Raw genomic sequence first — 21,219 nt, forward strand, 5'->3', positions numbered from 1 at the left:
GGATTGCCTCTAAGGCCCCTAGTGATCCTCCCCATGTTATTAACCTTCTAATACATTAGGGAGATTATTCTTATCCAACATGGATATCCAGCAGCTGGGGCTGGCAAGGAGAATCCCAAGTCAGGGATTTGGTCCCATGTAAATAATAAATAATCACATAGGCCTTTATTTTTACAAAGTGATTTACAATTGGTTTTACTGCTCAATCCTCACCAATAACCTGGGGAGATGGATTAACGGTCATTAAGATTTGTCTGCCCCACTTTGAGCAGTTAAGAAAACAAGAGTAAGGGGAGGTTCTATTAACTTCCCACAGTCACACGTTCCAACTATACCCCAAATCAGATTCATGGCTAGAACTGAGCCGACTTGAGGGTAGCCTCCCACAGGGTTTGATCTGAAGGGCAATCAGAGGTTACTCCCTGCTGGGCCTCCCCACAGTCACCACCAAAAATCAACTCAACAGCCCCAAAACTGGACTTGGGATTCTTAGAATGTGTCACTTCAATAAGGGTCTTAGATTAGGGAATACCAGAGCTGAAAGAACCCAGACTTCAGAGCTAGGGAGAATTTTAAAACATGGAAAATCAGAGCCTGGAAAAACCTTATAATACAGAATTTCTAAGCTGAGAGGAACCTTAGAACACAGAATGTAAGGATGCAAGGAAATCATAGAGCAGAAGATAACAGAACAAGGCTGGGCCTTAGAACAGGGAATGACAGAGCTGGGAGGGTCTTAGAACAGGGGATGTCCAAGCTGGGAAAGGCCTTAGAACAAGGAATGTCAGAGCTTGGGGGGACTCAGCACAGGGGATGTTAGAGCTGGGAGGGGCTTATCAAGGTGTTAGCAAAGTCTTCATGTTTCAGAGTAGGCTACAAGGGAAAGAGCAGAGAATCGACTTCCCAAAGCTAGTCGTTTGTGTACTTGCCACTTATCAAGAAGAGCTTGCATTCCCCCCACAGAAAATACTGTGACAGGAAGCCCCACTCTAGGAAATGAGATCTATGTAAGTGATGACAGAGTAGGTTAGGCTCAGTACTCAGAGACATGAGTCTTGATTGTTTCAACTTCATTTGTGATCTCAGGGCCTGTGAAAAACGTGTCCATCTGCCCAAAGGGATGAACTGGCTTCAAGGATCCATACACAACTTTACTCTCTGAAGCAAAGACAAATGAGATGAATGGGCACATAATGTCAGCTTCTTATTAACCCTCTGGGATAGATCAAGCTCTCTGGATATAAGTGACTGAGCTTGCCCCAGTTGGGCTGAGAAGAGATGGGGCTCCAAGAACCATCATACCTCCTCTGTGGTTCAGACTTGCCACTAGCCAAGGCAGGTCTCCCAGCTCCAGGAATCAACTTGTACTAAAGGTATCCTCAACCCACTAAGCAAGGGTAGAGATGGTTGAAGAAGGAAGAAAGATCAGGGCGCCTATCTGATGAGCCCTTAATTCTACAAGAGGAATTGACCAGGGAAGCAACTTACTTTGAACTCTTCTGAGTGAGATGGTGTGGAGAGAGGCATACTCTGTTAGACAATACCAATGTGTAGAATTGCTTGGCTTAAATGTACTTCATGGTTACATCAGAGGGTTTTATTGGGGCAAAGGAGTGATACATTTTAACAATAACATACATATTGTATGTATAAATATATGAAAATATTAGATATTTCTATATAAATGCACATATATGGACTTGTGTGTATATACATGTTATAAATAAATTATAGATTTATAAATGTATGTATGCATATATATAAGTATATGCTCACATATATTTGTTCATAAATAAATGCACATATGCATGTGTTTGTATATAGCTATATTCATATATAGGTAGATTATAAAATATATACATAATTATGTGCTAATATAATATATATTTTATATGAATAAATACATTTATGCATGTATGCGTGTGAATAAAATCCTGGTGGTTCTTTCTTTTTTTAACACAGGTTCTGCTTGAAAGCACACTCTAGATATTCAATAAATATTCCTTAGGATGAAAGACCAACTCATTTTTATCTAGAATACCTCTGGAGGGGAAGAGAAAATTATAATTCACAACATGCTGACTTTTTTTCTTTTCCTTTTTTTTTAAGAGAAGACTATGAGACAGTCTGATTAAGGGAGTTATGGTTTTTCTAACTGGTTTCTCTAACCTTGCTTCCCTCATTTACTAGTATGACCTTGGATAAATCACTTTCCCACTCTGGGTCTCAGTTTCCCCATCTATAAAATGAGGGAGTGGAAGGAGATGGTCTTTGTTAACTCTAAATCCTATACGTATTAATAACAAATAACATCATCAAAGGTTAATATCATGGAGCACCTGAAGGATTTCTAAGCATACGACATACTTAATCATTTTAATCAGGTCCAGTGAAAGAGAGCAAGTACTATGACCCACACTTTAAAGATGAGATGGCTGAGACTCAGGGAACAGAAAGGAGTAGACCAAGCCAGTTACTGGTAGAGACAGGATTGTAAGCAAAGTCTCCTGATAGCCTAGAACTCAGAGACCAGTACTCACCCAAGAGAGGCTTGGAGAAGGAGAGGAAAGAGAAAGGGGAAAGAGTAAAGGAAAGGAAGGAGAGAAAAGGGAAGGGGAAGGAGGGAAGGGAAGGGACAAAAAGGAAGTGAAAACAAAAAGGGAAGGTGGACAGGAAGGGAAATACAGGGAAAGTGAAGAATGGAATGCAAGAACAGGGGACAGTAGGGGAGAAGGGAGGGATAAAGAGACTAGGATGAAGGGACTGAACTATGGAATAGATGGGTTTACTCAAATGATCCATTCTACCATGTACTGGAATTCAAAAATAAAAATAAAACCACAAATGCTTGCTCTTAACCAATCAGCCAACAAATGTTTTCAGCATCTCTCACCCCATGCTAGATGGTGAGGATAAAAAAAAAAGCAGAAAAGCCACATGGGCCATGCTCTGAAGGAGCTGCCTTTCTATGGAAGAAAAAGCATATGATAGGCAACAGATGAGTGCATACATGAATGGAGAAGGAGAAGGAGGAAGAGGAAAAAGAAGAGTAAGAGGGAAAAGAGTTAGGAGAAAATGAAGGAGGAAGAGGAGGAAAAAGGTCCTAACCACCTGAGGGAATCAGGAAAGTTTTCCTGAAGGAGGTACCACCTAAAATGAGGCTTGAAGGAATCCATAAATTCTAAGAAGCCGTAGTATTAAAGGACAGAAACTTCTATGAAGGGAAGAGAGAAGTGGATGCACAAGTAAAGCTAAGTAAGGATGCTTCAAAAATTCCTTTCTAATGGTGAGGGATCCATCCTAATGGACAAGATGGGGGAGGAGAGATGGGGGAGGCTTTACCTTCCTGTGTTCTTGGCTTCGTATAATAGGAAAACCAATCTGTTTTCCATAAACACATGCCAGATGTGTCTCTGCTTGTTGTGGGGAAGGAGTCCCCAGAAGTATGGTGGATATTAGGGGAATGGGGAAATTGCTATGGAAAAAACATCATAACTGACAAATAATCCATATGGCAAATCTAGAACTGGCTTTGGGTTCTTCTCCCTAGGCTGTTTTCTTCTGGGCATGGGATTGGAGGTAGAATGTTGAAATAGAAAGAGCAGTGAATTGAGAGTCTCAGGACCTGAGTTTTCTGCCACCTTATGCTTTTGTGACCTTGAACAGGTTCTAGCTCTTCTCTAGGTTTGATCATTTAGAAAAGGAAGAAATTGACACAGATGCTTGTGAGGTCCTTTACTGCTCAAAATCTTTGATTCTATCATTAGAGAAACCTTACCTTCTCCACTCTACCACCCCCAAGTGACCCCTGGTCTATGCAGGAGATTAAAATGCAAATTCCTCTATTGATAAAGTGTTCATATTTGGGCCCTGGCTATTATCACTGTCTACACCTGGTTTTTACCATACAGTTTCCTTTATCTTTAGAAGCTATCCTCTCTTAGGGGAATCCCAAGCTGAGGTGACAATTGGGGTTGATAGTTTGGTTTTGCCTCCTTCAAGGCCCAAAGACTAAAGCAGTTATAGAGGCAATATTATATACTAAATAGAACATAAGATATAGGATCAGGAAGACCTGAGTTCTAATCCCATCTCAAACACTGTCTGTAGGCATCAGTCAGTCAGGAAACACTGATTAGGCTCCTTTTGTGTGCAGATATTGTGCTAAGCACTGGTGCCAGATCCAGAAAAAAGGACCAAGAATCATGTCTATCTTCTGACACTAGCCATGTGATCTTGGGCAAGTCATTTAACCTCTATGGGCTTCAGTTTCCTCATGTGTAAATTGAATGTTGGATTGGAATCATTCAAGCTTTAATCCTTTGAATTGAACTGTGGGAAGAAGAGTTTCTCACAAACCAGAGAATTTCTGAGAAGCCAGCTCCAAAATAGGGAATGAAATTCTTCAAAGATTTTACTATTGTTGCCCATAAGTCAGTTGATCTCCACAAGAAACTGAAACTGTGGTTGGAATGATGGGAGAGTTAGGGCAGCAAAAGCAGAGGGAAGGGTCAGCCTTTGAGTCCAAAGCTGGATCCAGTCTTGTGGTTCTCATATACCATTCTTATCATGTATACTATGGAATCAAAGGCTCAGCTCTTTTCATCTCTTGTGCTTTCTCCTTCCCTGCACTGATCCTTAAGCCCAGTGGGGGTCAAATCCAAGTCTATATATTTTATGAATATAGGATAGTCAGGATACCCAATCCAATTCAACTGTTCACAGATTTAGATGTAAAAATTGCTTTAGAGACCATCTAATCCAATCTCTCCTTCATTTTTCATAGTAGAAACTGAGACACAGAAAAGGGAAGTAGCTTCCTACAAATAAGTCATAGGTGAAATCTAAATTCAGACTCTATGGTAAAAACCAGTGTTCCTTCCACTATAAATCACTTAAAAACAGAATCCATTCAGCCCCTACCCTGATTTGTAAGGTACCATGCTGAGATTTCAAAGAAAAAATAAAGAAAAGAAAATTTAGACAGTTCCTGACCACAAGAAACTTATGTCTAACCAAGGTCAAATCCATGTCTTAGGCAATAATTGCTATTGAGGGGCAGCTAGGTGGTGCAGTGAATAGAGCACCAGCCCTGGAGATAGAAGGACCTAAATTCAAATATGACCTCAGACACTTAAAAATAACCTATCTGTGTGACCTTGGGCAAGTCACTTAAGCCCACTGCCTTGCCAAAAACAAAAACAACAATTGTTATCAAAATTTATTAATGTCTGAAAATTTCAAGACACTCTAGCCTGACCCCCATCTTTTGCAGGTGAAGAAACTGAGGCTGAGAAAGGGGAATAATAGATTTTGTAGACAGGCTTCATTTTCACACATGGGTTTTCAATCCTCAAATTCTATGATTGTATGAAATTACTTTCCTCAGGTCATTCCTGTCTTATGAACCTACCAGCAATATACTCAGAATACCAACATGACATTAACACAGTCATATGATGTAGAGTTGGAAGGAACCTCGAAGACCATCTCATTTTGAACTTTCCATTTTATTAATGAGGAAACTGAGACACAGAAAAATTAAGTGAGCTGCCCAAGGTCATAGAATACCAGAGTTTAAAGCTAGAAAGACCTTGGAGGCCTTCTTAGTCCAAACTTGTTTTACAAATGAGGAAACTGAGGCACAGAGCCCTTAAGTTATTCCCCACAGGCATACAAGTAGTAAGCATCAAGAGTGAGATATGAACCCAGGTTTTCTGACTTCCATATCCAAGGTACTTACTTATACCATGCTGTCTATCTATCTATCTATCTATCCATCCATCCATGTGTGTGTGTGTGTGTGTGTGTGTGTGTGTGTGTGTGTGTGTGTAAACCTTGTCCTCAAGGAGTTTACATGTGTTTACATGTTCTCAGGTCAGGTGAAGGGGCACGTAGAGAATAAGAACAGTTCTGGAAATTAAGCCTGGGTGTTCCCATTCCCCATCCTGTCACTTCTTCCTTGCCTTCCTCTGCTCCTCCACACTTTCTCCCTTCTAGGAATTCTTCCAATGACCCCTCCTCACTGTGATACATAACCATGTTGATGGAGAAGTCGGGGGCAGGGTAGCAGGGCTGTGTAACATAATCTTCCTCCACCCCATCACCAGCCATGACAAGAGAGATCCTCACAGAACACTTTTCCCTCCTTCCCAAAGTAGGAACTGGATTTTGTTTGCTAAAGGCTTACTCACTATGGTGACAAGGACTGTAAAAATAACTGATGAATAGAATGGAATTTTTCTCAGATTAACATGAACAACCCAGTCCTCTGAGCCTTGGGTAGCAGATGATACACCATCTCTCCTTCAGCTAAGTTAGTGGCTCTGGATGGTTGAGCAGATGATTCAACATCTCTCCTTCAAGATAAGATGGTGGTTCTGGTTCTGGTTTGTCCTTCACTTTCAAAGATGACCAGGACATCAAGTGTTCTGGTCATACTAACAGAAGAACAGCCTTCTCCCACCCGTTACCCAGGACCCAGTTTCGGACAAATAGGAAAGGAACTACTCCTGTGATTTCACTGATGCAGGTAAGTCCCCTATGAGAAAATCCTGCTACCAGTGCAAGTAAACACCTGCTCTGTAATTACCCCCCCCCCGCCCGGAATTTAAGTGACAACCCAAGTCATGGAGCCATTGAGATAGTGATATAGTGATTCAAGCTATGTCTTTAGCATTCATTAAAATTTGGCTAGGTAAACAATAGAGTACCATCCCTGTAGGCAGTAGGACCTGAGTTCAAATCCAGTCTCAGACACTGCAAGTCATAACACCAATTGCTTCCTCAAAAAAAAAACCCTATAGACAGCTCTCTATTCATGGCCTCACTCCACCTCTCCAAAGAATACCTCTCTTGAATAACAATGACTCTCTAAAAAACCAACACAATACAAGTGAGCTTTATCAAATCACAAAATCTCAGAAGTAGAAAGTCATTAGTAGGCACCATTAAGTCCAACTTTTTTCTGAACATAAATCTTTGCAGGGTAGACTAGGAAGCAACTTTTGTTATTGTTTGGTGTTTCAGTTGTGTCCAATTCTTTATGATATCATTTTGGGGTTTTCTTGGCAAAAATACTGGAGTGGTTTTCTCCACAACTTTTTATAGATGAAGAAACTGAGGCAAATGAGGTTAAATGACTTGCTCAAGGTCACACAGCTAGGATGTGTGTGAGGTCAGATTTCAACTTAGAAAGATGAATCTTTCTGATTCCAAGCCCTACACTCTATTCCCTATGGCACCACCTAGCTTCTCTGGAAGCATCTTACAATTTTTTATCTTGGAATGAGTCCTGCTCTGGAATTGGAAGACCTGGGTTCAAATACTGCTTTAACTACTGGTGGCTTCAAGTAATTCATTAAAAAATTCCTTGAGTCTCATTTTCCCTATCTGTAAAATGGATTAGCTGGCCTCTAAGGTCCCTTTCAGATTAAGATGTCTTTATGATCTCACAAGATTAGGACTCCTTTAATAAACTTCCCCTTTCTTCAAGCCAAACTTCATCACTATGCAATTTAAGAAACAGAGAGTGCTGGAACTGATCCTAGAGGTTGCTGAGTTCATGAGGAAACTGAGATCCAGAAATCACACATAATGATGAGATCACTTTTGTCCATTGATCCTGGTTCTGGTTCTAACCTTTAGGACCAAACACAACAAGCCCAGGCTCTCTTCCACATGATCACCCTTCAAACACTTAAAGACATGGGCCCCATTCAGTCTTCTCTTCTCCAGGTTTTATCCCATTTCCTTCAACCAGAATCTTCCTTATCCTGATTTCACTGCTCTGGATCTCCCCAGTTTATCAATATTCTAAACTATGGTAGCCCAGAAGGCCACACAATCCTATGGGGGAAGCTGAAAAAGCAGAAAACAAAACCTTCCTGGAAGTCATACCACCCCAATGTTCATCATTGCTAATGTTGCCTAAGGATAGATACCTTCTTAATTAACCATTGCCAAGGTCCCCAAACTAATATGTCAGCTGAAGTTGGAAGGAAGGAAGGAAGGAAGGAAGGAAGGAAGGAAGGAAGGAAGGAAGGAAGGAAGGAAGGAAGGAAGGAAGGAAGGAAGGAAGGAAGGAGAAGGAAGGAAGGAAGGAAGGAAGGAAGGAAGGAAGGAAGGAAAGGAGGGAGGGAGGGAGGGAGGGAGGGAGGAAGGAAGGAAGGAAGGAAGGAAGGAAAGAAGGAAGGAAGGAAGGGAGGGAGGGAGGAAGAAAGGAAGGAAGGAAGGAAGGAAGGAAGGAAGGAAGGAAGGAAGGAAGGAAGGAAGGAAGGAAGGAAGGAAGGAAGGAGGAAGGAGGGAGGGAGGGAGAGAGAGAGAGAGAGAGAGAGAGAGAGAGAGAGAGAGAGAGAGAAAAGATTTGAAATACCTTACATGATTTATTTCATTTGAGCTGTACAACAAACCTTGAAGTAAAGATATTGTTGCCTTCAATTTACAGAGGAAAAAATTAAGATTTTATTAAAGTATGACATTAAGTGACTTGCCCAGGATCATACTGTTAACATTAGAAACCAAAGTCTGAGCCATTCTGATTCATTTCTTAATTCCTGATTGCCACTCTAAGGGAAAGATGTCAGCTAGGCAGGGTGGGAGAAATCCTCGTTCAATTTAATAAGCCTTTGAAATTTACAAAGCCTGATCGCTCCTCTCTCCTCCTCTCCCCTCTTCTCTTCTCTCTCTCTCTCTCTCTCTCTCTCTCTCTCTCTCTCTCTCTCTCTCTCTCTCTCTCTCTCTCTCTCTCCCCTCTCCTCTCTCTTCTCCTCTCCTCTCCTCCTACCTCCCCTATTCCTATTCATCTCTTCCTCTCTCTCTCTCCCTCACTCTCACTCTCTTTTTTTTCCCTATATGTCTCCTTCACTAGGACAGACACATTATAATTTTTCTTTTTTCCCAAAAAGTTATATAAAACCCAATCTCATCTATCTTTTCTTGCTGTTAAAAGAACAAGTGCTCCGAAAGGGAGGAGGGGGGATGCATAACTCCTTTGTAAATAGGCAAAAGATGTATTTATAATCCTTCTGCCATCTGGTAACTTCTTTTGGAATGAAATAGAGACCAAAAACATTCAGCAAAATTGGCCCTGTTTGCAAGGCCCTTTCGACTAGACCAAATTCTCACCATATAGATTTGCTGCAGCCCCTTCTATCCATCATATCAGCAACTGTGACCACAGGATATGTAAGAATACCAAGCAATTTTTAGCACCAGCTCCCAATTCCCCTGAGACCTGGACACCATATGGTGTCAACTTTGTCTGTACTTCACCCCCAGGAAATCAAATCATTAACTTTCCTTTCATTTGCCAGAGTTGGTGCCAAAAGGAGAACTGTTCATCAGCTGTGACTTATGGGAAAGAAGATCTCAAGGTCTCTAAGAGCGCACCAGATTGAACAAGGTGCTGGGATAGATGGAAAAGGCCTAGAAGGCGGGAGGGGAGAGACTTCAATTTACCTACTACATTCTCATCTAAAGACCTGAGAACTCCAAAGGGTCGATTATCAGAATGCAGAATTAAAAGTCTCTCGACTTATTTCTTATAATAGGAGACACTGACCTGGATTCCATTAGGAACAGAAAAAAGATGGTGCTAGAAGACCCAGAATTTCTGCTTCTGTTTCTGATTTGGTTCAAGGTGGGGTAGCTAGGTGGCACAGTGGGTAGCACACCAGAGACAGGAGGATCTGAGTTCAAATCCAGACTCAGACATTTATTATTTACTTAGCGATGTGACCTTGGGTATGACTATTGTCTTGCAAAATTCACACCTCTCCCCCACTCCCCCCAAAAAAGAATTGGTTCAGAGTTAGGAAAGAAAAAGTTTAAATGTGTTTTTTTTTTTACCTTTGCATTCTTGACATTCTATGCAGTTCCATATCATCGCTTCCCCGGAATCCTTTGGCAAAAGGATTGTTCTCGATCTTTAATTGGGTGATCTGAAGGAGGGGAACAAAATAAGTCTGCAGTAGATTGTTACAAAGCTACCACATAACACGAACAAACAGGCACCATGGAAATTCAACTGTTGGTGGCAGCAAATTAAGCCAATCACGTCAACAGGACACTCTGTTTTATTGTTGAGGATGCTTTGAAAAATGTCTATGAGAATTTTTCTGACTGGGGCTTCCTTTAAAAGGGGAGGGGAGAGGCAGAGCCTGGATTTGTTTTCTATTAATTGAATACACATCCTTTGCATCATTCCACCTCCATTTGCTGACATCGAGTATTTCAGACACAATCAAGGCTTGATTTTTTTTTTAACTCTAACTCGCTGACATGTTCACTCCCTATCTGGCAGTGTCTTCACGATGCCAATGGATAAAAAAAAGAACTGAACTAGGTTTAAGTGAAAGCAAATGGTCTCTCTCAGTGCTTTGAGAACCCTAGAAAAGCATCAACAATACAGTCCCAAAATCTACATTAACATTTTCTCCAATTTATTTTCTGGAGAAATCATAAAATCGTGAATCCAGAGCTTAAAGGAACTTCAGAGACCATATACTCCAACACCTTCATTTTATAGATGAGGGAACTGAGGCTTAAAAGTCTTGCCCAAAAAAGTGGTAGACATAGAATTCAAAACCAAGTCTACTCTCTCCAGACCCAGAATTTTTGTTTATGGCAACCATTGGTAATCATGAGTTGATTATTCATTTCACTTCAAGGTGAAATGAATGGCCCAGATACACATATAGCAAATGTCATAAACAAGACTTGAATCCATATTCCTTTGAAAATCAGTTAAAATTTCCCATTGTGTAAGAGTCCTCTCCCCTGGTCATTTTCACTACCATCTCTTTACATCCCTTAATACCTACATTGTTTATATTGTTCATAGATATTTGCACGTTGTCTGCTCATTAGAATATGAGCTATTTGGGGATGGGGATGTTGTTTTTGCTTTACTTATTATCTCAGGCTCTTAGCTCAGTAAGTACTGAAAAAACACTCAATGATAGACTGACAGACATTTCTCTCTCTTGGGCACATGATAAAGTTTAGATTTGTATATATGTACATATGTATATATAGTCTGTGTGTTTCAATTTATATATTTTCTATGTATATTTATTTCAAGGAATATATATAAACACACACATAAAATCTAACCTGTGCCTAACAAAGCATAATGTAGTGTCAATCAGCCAGTCACATTTCAGGTACTCTGTGAAGGGCTAAGGATTCAGAGCAAGCCAACTATACACATAGATGTTTATATACAAACATACATTCATGCATGTACATATATGTCTATATGCATACACAGTGTTTGATGAGACATCATGATCTATATACTCATCAACGATAAATCATACATTCATTAAAATGGTCATTTAAAAAAATAAACCCTATCAGCTGACATTGACAGTGAAGTAGTTCATATTGTTTGTTTTGTTTGTTCCTCACAAAAACCCTATGAGAAATGAACCCCCTTTCACAAGTGAGAAGTTCAGAAGCTCACTAGCCCACGCCAACTCTTATGCTGCTATTAAGGATCAGAGGCAGAATTTCAATAGACATATGGAGTTAAATGACTTGCTCAGGATCACAGAGTTAATAATGTCTGCAGCCAGATTTGAGGTCAGGTATTCCTGACTCTAGACCCAACATTCTCTCCATTAAGCCACTTAACTTCCCAAAGGTATATATTTTTTTTTTTTGCAAGGCAAACGGGGTTAAGTGGCTTGCCCAAGGCCACACAGCTAGGTAATTAGTAAGTGTCTGAGACTAGATTTGAATCCAGGTACTTCTGACTCCAGGGTGGGTGCTTTATCCACTGCCCCACCTAGCCACCCCCCAAAGTTCTATTTTAAGGAACTTCCAAAGCCCCCAGGACAAGCTGCCTTCCCCACTTAAGTTTCTGCCATAATGAAATTCAAGCTAACTGATCATAAATCACTGAAGAAGAGAAGGGGAGAAGCCCACGATGTTAGGTGACAATTACATCATTTTTTTTTTTAAGCAGGAGGAGATTAGAGAGGGAAAAGAAGGGGTGGATATGAGAAATTCCCCAAAGAACTGCAAAAATCACTGAAGGGGGCATTGAAAAGTGAATGTTCAACTGTGAAATCTACAAAAGAATAGGACTAAAACCATTTTTCCTACCCCGGCTGGCACCCAAAGGAATCGAAGACTTGGGGTTCAAATTCTATCTGTCTGACATCAGGCACGTCACTTGTGTTGCTGCTCTTGTTTGGCTACACGATGAAGAGATGTCTTCCACAGAGCTACCAAACTTGGTTCATATCCCAGTAATTCATTTTCCAAGGAAGGTTCTTGTTTTGGTGACAAACTCTCTCCATTTAAAAGTAATAGAAGTGTTTCAGCAGGGTGGTACAGAGGATAGCGCACTAGCCCACGAATCAGGAGAACTTAAGTTCAAATCTAGCTTCAGACACTTGACCCTTACTAGCCGTGGAACCCTGGGCAAGACACTTAACCCTGACTTCCATAGAACTGCAAAGGGTCTTAAAATTCATCTAGTTCTTCCACATACCACCATTACTATTTTACACAGGAGGAAACTGAGTAAATCACTTAACTTGAGAGAAGTTATTTGACTTACCCAAGATCACATAAGGAGTAAACAACAAAGCCAAGAGACCAATAATTCTATACTAACAGTCACAGGATTGTGTTTCTAGAACAAGAAAGACCTTAACTGTGAAATTCAACAACATCACTTTACAGATGAGGAAACTGAGGTCTGAAGAAGTGAATTCACTTGTCCAGGGACACAGAGCTACTTAATTTCAAAAGTGACATTTCTTTACTCCCCCATCCACCACATCATGCCACTTTTCATAATAAAGGTGAAATTTCTTTTGGACTCTGAGGTCTACAATGTCTTTAGTATGCATTGTCCAATGAACCTCCCAACAGCCATTTAAGTAGGGAAGTACAACTGATTTTATTACTACACCTATTTCATGAATGAGGAAACTGAGTCTTGATGGAGTTAAGCGAACCAAGACCATACAGTCGTCAATATGGTTTCCTCAATTCTCCCTTTCTTCTCCTTAGGAAAGAATTAGATGAGTTTTAAGATCCTTTCTAGTTCTCTTAACTAGAGTTTAAATCTGTTTAATTACACACACACACACACACACACACACACACACACACATATATACATATATTTATATATAATTTCCTTGAAAGGACTGATTGTTTTCTTCTATGCATTTCTATTCCCAGTACTTGGTGTATAAATAGGTGCTTCATAAATCCAAGTTAGCTGAATGATAGATATATTGATATATGTGGATAGACCATGAAAACCCTCTAACTTTATGAGTTTATATATATACATTTATTCACACATGTATGTAAGCATATGTATACACATGTGTGTAAATTCTGCATATCTATATAGTCACTATGTCTACATAGATTTCAATTACACAAGAAAAAATGAAACATGCATATTAATGTTGCCAATGCTTTTCATCTACACAAAAAAAATATAGTTCCATCTTATAGAGCAGGGATGGGGAAACTTTTTCTGCCAAGGGCCGTTTGGATATTTATGACAACATTCAAGGGCTGTAATTGTTCAAACATTTAATTAATTCACCCCCTTATAAAACCATTAGATTTATTGAATTTCAAGTCCCTGATGACACTAGACAAATAGGGTCCCTGCCCCCCTTATAGAGGCTCCCTGCTCCTCCCTTTGTTTTTTCAAAGACAATAAGACTCAGTGGAGAGGAGCACCATATTTGGAGGAAGAAAAACTTGGTTTGGAATCCCATCTCAGTCATTAATTTCATGAACCTGAGCAAGTCTGGTTTAGCCTAACTTTTACAGGCCTCAGTTTCCTAATCAGCATAATTAAAGTGACAATAGCACCTTAATTAGGTCATTAGGTCATGGTGAGAAATTGCTGAGCTTGGTATGTAGAGAACTTTGCAAACCTTAATGAATTAGATAAATGGAAGCTATTCTTGGCCATATCTTGGCATCTTGCACATGCGCACATGTTTTTATGTATCTAAATAGCACAGATGTCCGTATTCATGCCAACTGGAATAGGTCCCTCCTGCCCACAATCTTAAATAACCCCCCAAATGAGCCCCAAACAGGATATCCCAGGGAGTGAATGCAGGTTGGGGACCGGGAAAGGGGACAAATATAAATACCATATTCAACTGGCAAGGCAAGGTTGTAAAAATTAATGAGAATAATTGTTTCAAATTCTTGCTTTTGAAAAGAATTCTCATGAGGGCAAAAAATCTTAATTATTTCTCTATATGGGAAGGAGGGGGTCATTTCCTGATCCTGACCAGAAACCTCAAACCTAATAAATATAAGCCAGTTATCCAGTGACTTAGGCAGCGACCAAAACCCTGGCCAACTGCAAGGGAAGTTAATATAAGGCAGGGAGAGGGGGAATAAACCTGCTCAGCATACACAGCTATTGTTGGAGTAGTGAGGAAATGAAATGTCCACGTGACCTTTTTTAACACCTAAATATTTCTTGGGTTCAATTCTAGAGCTTCTGACAACTTAGGGAAAACTTTACAAAACCCCAATTCAGGGTCAGTCTCACTAGGGGAAGATTCAAGTTTGAAAATATCTTTTCAGGCTGTAGAGTATCTGGGGAAATAAGTTATTTCTTGACTCCAGCTGTGCTCCCAAGTAGAGGAGGAAGAGACTGAGTAGTTTATCCCCAGTGCCCAGAACCATGTCATGAACACAGTAGTACCTTAATGAAGGTTTCTGATTGGTTAGTTGACTTGGAGCAAGATTCTTTATTATTTCAGAGTCTGGGACCCCCTTGACCAATTTGGAAAAGCCTAAAGACTCTCTTCTCAGAATAATATTTTAAAATACATAAAATAAAATACATAGCACTACAAAGGGAAGAGATTATATTAAAATACAGCTCTCAAAATATTTTTGAAAAACACATTCACAGATTCTAGCTTAAGAACTCATGGTGTTTAGGTGCCGCTGTGGACACAGCACCGACCCTGGAGTCAGGAGGACCTGAGTTCAAATCCAACCTCAAACACTTAATAATTACCTAGCTGTGTGACCTTGGGCAAGTCATCCTGAACCCCATTGCTTTAAATAAATTTTTTTTAAAAAGAACTCATGCTGTTGGGAGTGGTAAAAGAGTCTTGAATATTGACTGTTTCTCATCACCTTCATTTTACAGAGAAGGAAACTAAAGTTCAGAGAGGCAAAACAATGACTTACCTAAGGTCACATAAGTGGGCAATAAAAGAATCAAAGTCTGAACTCAGGGTCTGTCTCTCTGTCTCTCTCTCTCTCTGTCTCTCTCTCTGTCTCTCTCTCTCTCTCTCTCTCTCTCTTCTCTCCTCTCTAATCAAATTATCTTTCCACTTTACTATTCAGGACCTGCTGTTTGGACTAAGACCTAGATTTTCTATGAGCTTCATCACCTTGATTGGCATAGCCAATCTAGTTGGCTTTTAAAAATGCAACCAAACACAAAAATCAATGATTCAGTAAAATAAACATTTAGACTTCCCCCTCATGGACTTAAATCTGACCAAATGCTAGATCTTAAGTTCTCGATATAAACATTTTTGTATTGAATTGACTTATCAGTTGGCCAACTCATGAGTTTAGAACCTTTCTGAGACACAAATAATATATGTCAACAAATGATATAATGTATGTCAAATCAATACAAGACAATTGAATTTAATAAGCATTTGTGGAAGAATTACTATGTGCCAGACTGAGACTACAAACACAAAAATTCAACCATCACTGCCCTCAAGAAACTCTGATTCTACAGAAGGCAAACAATATATATAGAAAAATAAATGCTGAAGAGATACAAAGTAATTCCTAAGAGTGGGGAGGGGAAGAGATGATTTGTTAGCTTTTAAAAGCTATTAAAATGTTAGTTAATTTTCTGCTATTATTAAAGAGTTAAAATGATCTACTGAGAGAGAGCCAATCCTACAAATAGTCCTGCTTCTGATCCCAGTTTAATGACCACTAGGAAGGCCAATAGTGACCATAAGACTCCTTTCTAGCAATAAGTCACAGATTTTTTTCCTGCTCTAGGATCTTTAGACCTCAAGCTACAAGGTACTTTGGAAGCCATTAGACAGGGACACCTTGAGTTTAGAAAAGAGAAACCTAAGTCCAGATTGAGGATGTGACCTACCCAAGGTCACCCAAATATGAATGGATCAGAATTTTAATTCAGGACTTATCAAACTAGAGGCAGGGAACTTCCCTTTGTTACGTACAATACTGCTTCCAGTAATTGAACTAGAGATTGGGAGGTCAGAAAGTTGGAGGGTTCAGGGGTAATTGCCTTTTTTCAACTACTATGATATGACTTTAATTACAAAATTATCATTTGGGGAACAGTTAGATGGCTCAGTAAATAGAATGCTGGCCCTGGAGTCAGAAGGAACTGAGTTCAAATACAGCCTCAGACACTTAATAATTACCTAGTTGTGTGACCTTGGGAAAGTCACTTAACCACATTGCCTTGCAAAATATATATATATATATATATATATCTTTTCATAAGCTTACAAGTAATAGGTGTGTCTTGTATCTAAAGGAGGATTTGGGGGCTTATACCCCACCATCAGTCTAATGATTTTGGAACTTGGTATGAATTAGTTGATCAATCACTGACCAGTTTATGAAGTTTAACCTATTGACTTGCTAGATACAGTCCAAAACATATGGGTGTGGGGGTTGGGAATGGGGGAGGAAAGAGCAGGAAGTAGAAAAGAGCTAAGAATTCAAGAGCCTGCTTTCCAGGTGTAGTTTAGGAACCTAGGCTTGAGAACAATTAGTACCACATCATACATATGTGATCTGTGTTTACATATGGACAGACCATGAGGATAAGAATGTGCTATATGTGTCTGGATTGGAAATGGGGTGGTGTTGGGGGAGAAAAGGGAAGGATCTTTTATATGCTGAAAATTAAAAGCAAAATCTTAATATTCACAAACCTTCATACTGAAAGAAAGAACACCTTTGGGGCTTTTGTCTCCATTGCCTTAGCCAGAGTAAATTTTCAAAGTCAAACAGCTGCTGCTGCTACTTAGTTTTGTGGGGGATGGGGGATGGGAGATGGGGAAGGGGGAAAGGAGTATCTTTTCATGAATGTGTTTACAATTGCTTAAATAGGTCTTTCTTTGGGGTTTCAATATACTCTCCACATCCACCTCCATTAAAGTTTATAGATGGAGATAGAAATAGAGACAGAGATAGAGATAGATAGAGAGAGAGAGAGATAAAGAAAGATGACATTGCTATAGATATGTAGATACAGGTAAGATATATGACATAGACATTATTTGATTAGAGAAGTTCAGGGAAGGCTTGATGAAACACACACACACACACACAAACCAGATTATTGCCTCTATAAAAATACCCCAGACTTCGTACATACATAATGGACACTCTGAAAAACAAAATCTATCAAGCCATACGAATGTCACTGTATATACCCCCAAGACACACATTAAAAGTGTAAGAATATTCAGATATATGTATATATAATAATGGACATGTATATACATATATCATAGTATGTATGTCCCCAACTATCCTAAATCAGGATACATTTTTTCCTTAATACCAATTTTTGCTATCTAATCATCAGTCTAAAGTAGTTATTTCTGAAATTAAGTTGTCATTCCATTACCTATATACATATAATATTCTGAAAGTATCTCTGCTCTTGTTTTATATTCTGTTGAATGGGTGGTGCAGTCAATAGAACACTGGGCCTGGATTCAAGAATTGAGTTCAAAATTTGGCCTCTGAAACTCATCAGCTGATGAGTGACCCTGGGCAAGTCACTTTAATCTCGGTTTGCCTTAGCTTCCTCATCTGCAAAATGAAAATTAATAGCATCTACTTTTCAGGCTCTTTGGGGAATAAAATAGGATATTTGTAAATGCTTTGCAGACCGTGAAGTGCTATATAAATACTAGTCATCTCCATCATCATCATTATCCACTATCTTATATATGGAACATAATTATAACCTGGTATAATGAACAACCATTCTCAAAGTCAAGAGGACATAGTTTCAAGTGCTGCTTCTGATCGACAGGCGGAGTGATCCTGGATCAGTCATTTAAATTCTTATGACCTCAGGCAACTCTCTAAGACTCCAAATTTCTGAGAAGGTGCCTAGCTGCATTGATGGAGTGTGATTACCAATGAAATTCTCCCTGTGTCTGTCTCTCTCTCTCTGACTCTGAGTGTTTGTGTATCTCTGTGACTGTGTCTCCCTTTTCTGTGCTTCTTTGTGTGTCTCTTTTCCTTTCTCTCCCTCTCTTTATCTCTCTCTGTCTCTATCTCTCTGTCTGTCTCTGTTGTCTCTGTCTCTGTCTCTCTGTCTGTCTCTGTCTCTCTGTCTCTCTGTCTCTCTGTCTCTGTCTCTCTCTCTCTCTCTCTCTCTCTCTCTCTCTCTCTCTCTCTCTCCTCTCCCCCAACCCCACTACATCATATTGTATCTCTCTCCATATTTATAAGCCTAAATCATGCCTAGACTGTGGCTTTTCAAAGAAGGGACCAATCTTTCCTGCTCGACGTCCTCAGTTTTTTTTTTCCCCAAAGATATTTTCCACACTATGATCAGAAACCAGAAGTTAAACAAGGCACCCACAGCAGACTTCTTATAAAGCGGAAGGGGTGGCTCTGGAATGTACTGGCACCCTAGGTTCCCCCCTCACTTTCATTCTGTCACCTCTCCAGGCCCCTCGGCTTCTTCCCCTCCGACAAGTAGCTCTCAGAGTGGGGCTGCTGTTGTCCGGCCCCTGAACTGTGCCAGCCTTGGAGAGTCCAGCAATAGAATGGGCCGCCTCATTTGGGGAAAGTCATCGGTCACAGGAGAGTCGAGGCACTGACAGTCCCCAGCTGGAGTCTAACCACATCAGCTCATAATCTCCCCCCTCCCGCCCCTTCTGCGGGGCTCCATCGGCCAGCCAAAACTTTAGCTTCCCACGAGGTTGGGGGATGAGACCTGGAGGCTGATTAAGGAGTCTGGGGAAGGGGTCCCCTCATCTGACGCTGGCCTGCCGGACGTTTGCACTAGGCTGGGGTCCCGGGCCGCTCTTTCTTCACCCTCGCCCCATTTCGGGGCACTGGGAAAAGGAGTGGCAGGGTGTCCCCCAACCTCTTCTACCTGCCGCCCTCCTTCCCTGGCGCAGCCCCAACCATCTCAACCCGGTAATCAGGAAGGATAAAAGGAGTAACCCCTCCCACCCCAAACCCAGCCTGGGTGGTGGCTCCCAGACCCTCTCTCCTCCATCAGGTTTACTGCCTGATTCGTTCCTAGAGGTGAAGGCAAGCCCTATTTAAAGTGTCTCCTGTTTTTTAAGCTTAACAGAGAAGAAAACAGGCTCAACCTCCTCCTCCGGGAAATAAAAGGTGGGGCGCCCTTCTTTCCCCGGGAACAAGACCCAGCCCTCGGGTTTTCAATCCCTGGTTTTGCAAGAGTCCTTTATGAGAAACTCTCCCCAAACAGAGACCGTTTGCTTCCGAGGGGGAAAGTGGAAATTCAAAAGCCGGGGGTGGGAGGGGGGAAGGGTCTGCTCCTCTCCTTTCACTGAGACCGACAACTACCTCTAGAACACAGCTCAGCACGTTCTCAACACGGCTGGCCTAGAACCCAGCTCCCAATTAATCCACACTGCCTCTCTTCATGATCTCCTGGGTTACATATGGATTTGATAGATAGATGATAGATAGATAGATAGATAGATAGATAGATAGATACATACATACATACATACATACATACATACATACACAGATATATAGAAACATAGATACATGGATAGAAGCATAGATAGATACATAGAAATACTGGTAGGCCGTCTAAAACGGTATGGTCGTTCCATCACTGGGAGGGGAGTCTTAATTCACCTCCTTCTCTCTCTCTCCTTCACTCAATGTGGCCCATGAAATGCTTTTCGATGGAAGTCTTTGCTTTAATTAAAGGTATTCCACCCTTCCTCTTGTGGTGGAGGTAGGGGAGGGGAGGCTACAAATGAGAAATGATTTATATCGTTCTGTTCAATTCCTTAATTGTTAGATCTAATTGCTATATGGGCCAGTTTTCCATCATTTTAATTTTATTTGGTTTTTTTTTTAGGTTTTTGCAAGGCAAATGGGGTTAAGTGGCTTGCCCAAGGCCACACAGCTAGGTCATTATGAAGTGTCTGAGACCGGATTTGAACCCAGGCACTCCTGACTCCAGGGCCGGTGCTTTATCCACTGCGCCACTTAGCCGCCCCTATTTTATTTGTTTTTAAAGAAAGGGGGTTCAACCCCAGGTTAGGAATTTGAGTAATAACATCAATACAAACAGTAACAATAATGAAGCGGATGCTGATCGTAATGATCATGTGGTTATAACGGTAACAGTAATAGGAATAATGATGATGGTGCTAATGATAATGATAGTAATGATGATGATAGTGATGATCAGGAGGGTAATAATGATGATACAGTAATAGTAATAATGATGATAGTGATGATCAGGGTGGTAATAATGATGATACAGTAATAGTAATAATGATGATAGTGATGATCAGGATGGTAATAATGATAACAGTAATAGTAATAATGATGATAGTGATGATCAGGATGGTAATAATGATGATACAGTAATAGTAATAATGATGAGCATGCTAGTAATGATAATAGTAATAGTAAAAATAATGAGCATGATGATTATGATGGTAATAGTAGTAGTAATAATGATCATGATGCTAATAATGATAGTAATAATATTGATAAGAATAAATGATGACAAATGATGAGGATAATTACAATATCTGGCAAGTCTCTGACCCTTTTCCCGTTCTAGCTGTGTGACCCTGGGTACATTCCTTAAACTCTGGGTCTCAGTTCCCCCATCTACAAAACGAAGGATTTGGATTGGATGACCTCTGAGCTTCCTTCCAGTTCTAAATGTACGGTACCTAAGATCCCATTGTGGAATGACCGCGATGGCAAAACAAAAAAGTAAACACATAGTTGGGGGCTGCTGTGAGTTCGTAAAGGAGTGCCTTATTTCCTCCTTGCAAAGTGAGGGCGGGGGGAGCGAAGATGCTCAGTATCTTCCCCTTGCTCCCTGATAACTATTTGGGGGAGCCACCCTCTCCCAGTCCGCGGACAGGGCACGGCGGGAAGAGGCTGGTACTGGGCTAAGTACCCTATTAGAGAATTTTTCTGACC

At 40.5% G+C, this 21,219-nt stretch overlaps 1 protein-coding gene across 1 annotated transcript in view; it reads right to left on the reverse strand.

Annotated features, from left to right (window-relative positions):
* The window catches only part of TBX5 (T-box transcription factor 5), a 57,660-nt gene that overhangs the window by 16,277 nt on the left and 20,164 nt on the right, over window positions 1–21,219 (reverse strand). The window contains exon 7 of the mRNA XM_074205853.1: window positions 9,850–9,941. Coding sequence (XP_074061954.1) covers window positions 9,850–9,941 — 92 coding nt within the window. The remainder of the gene's footprint in view (window positions 1–9,849; window positions 9,942–21,219) is intronic.

This window comes from Macrotis lagotis, chromosome X (genome assembly GCF_037893015.1).
Source record: "Macrotis lagotis isolate mMagLag1 chromosome X, bilby.v1.9.chrom.fasta, whole genome shotgun sequence".
In the NCBI taxonomy this organism is placed as follows: Eukaryota; Metazoa; Chordata; class Mammalia; order Peramelemorphia; family Peramelidae; genus Macrotis; species Macrotis lagotis.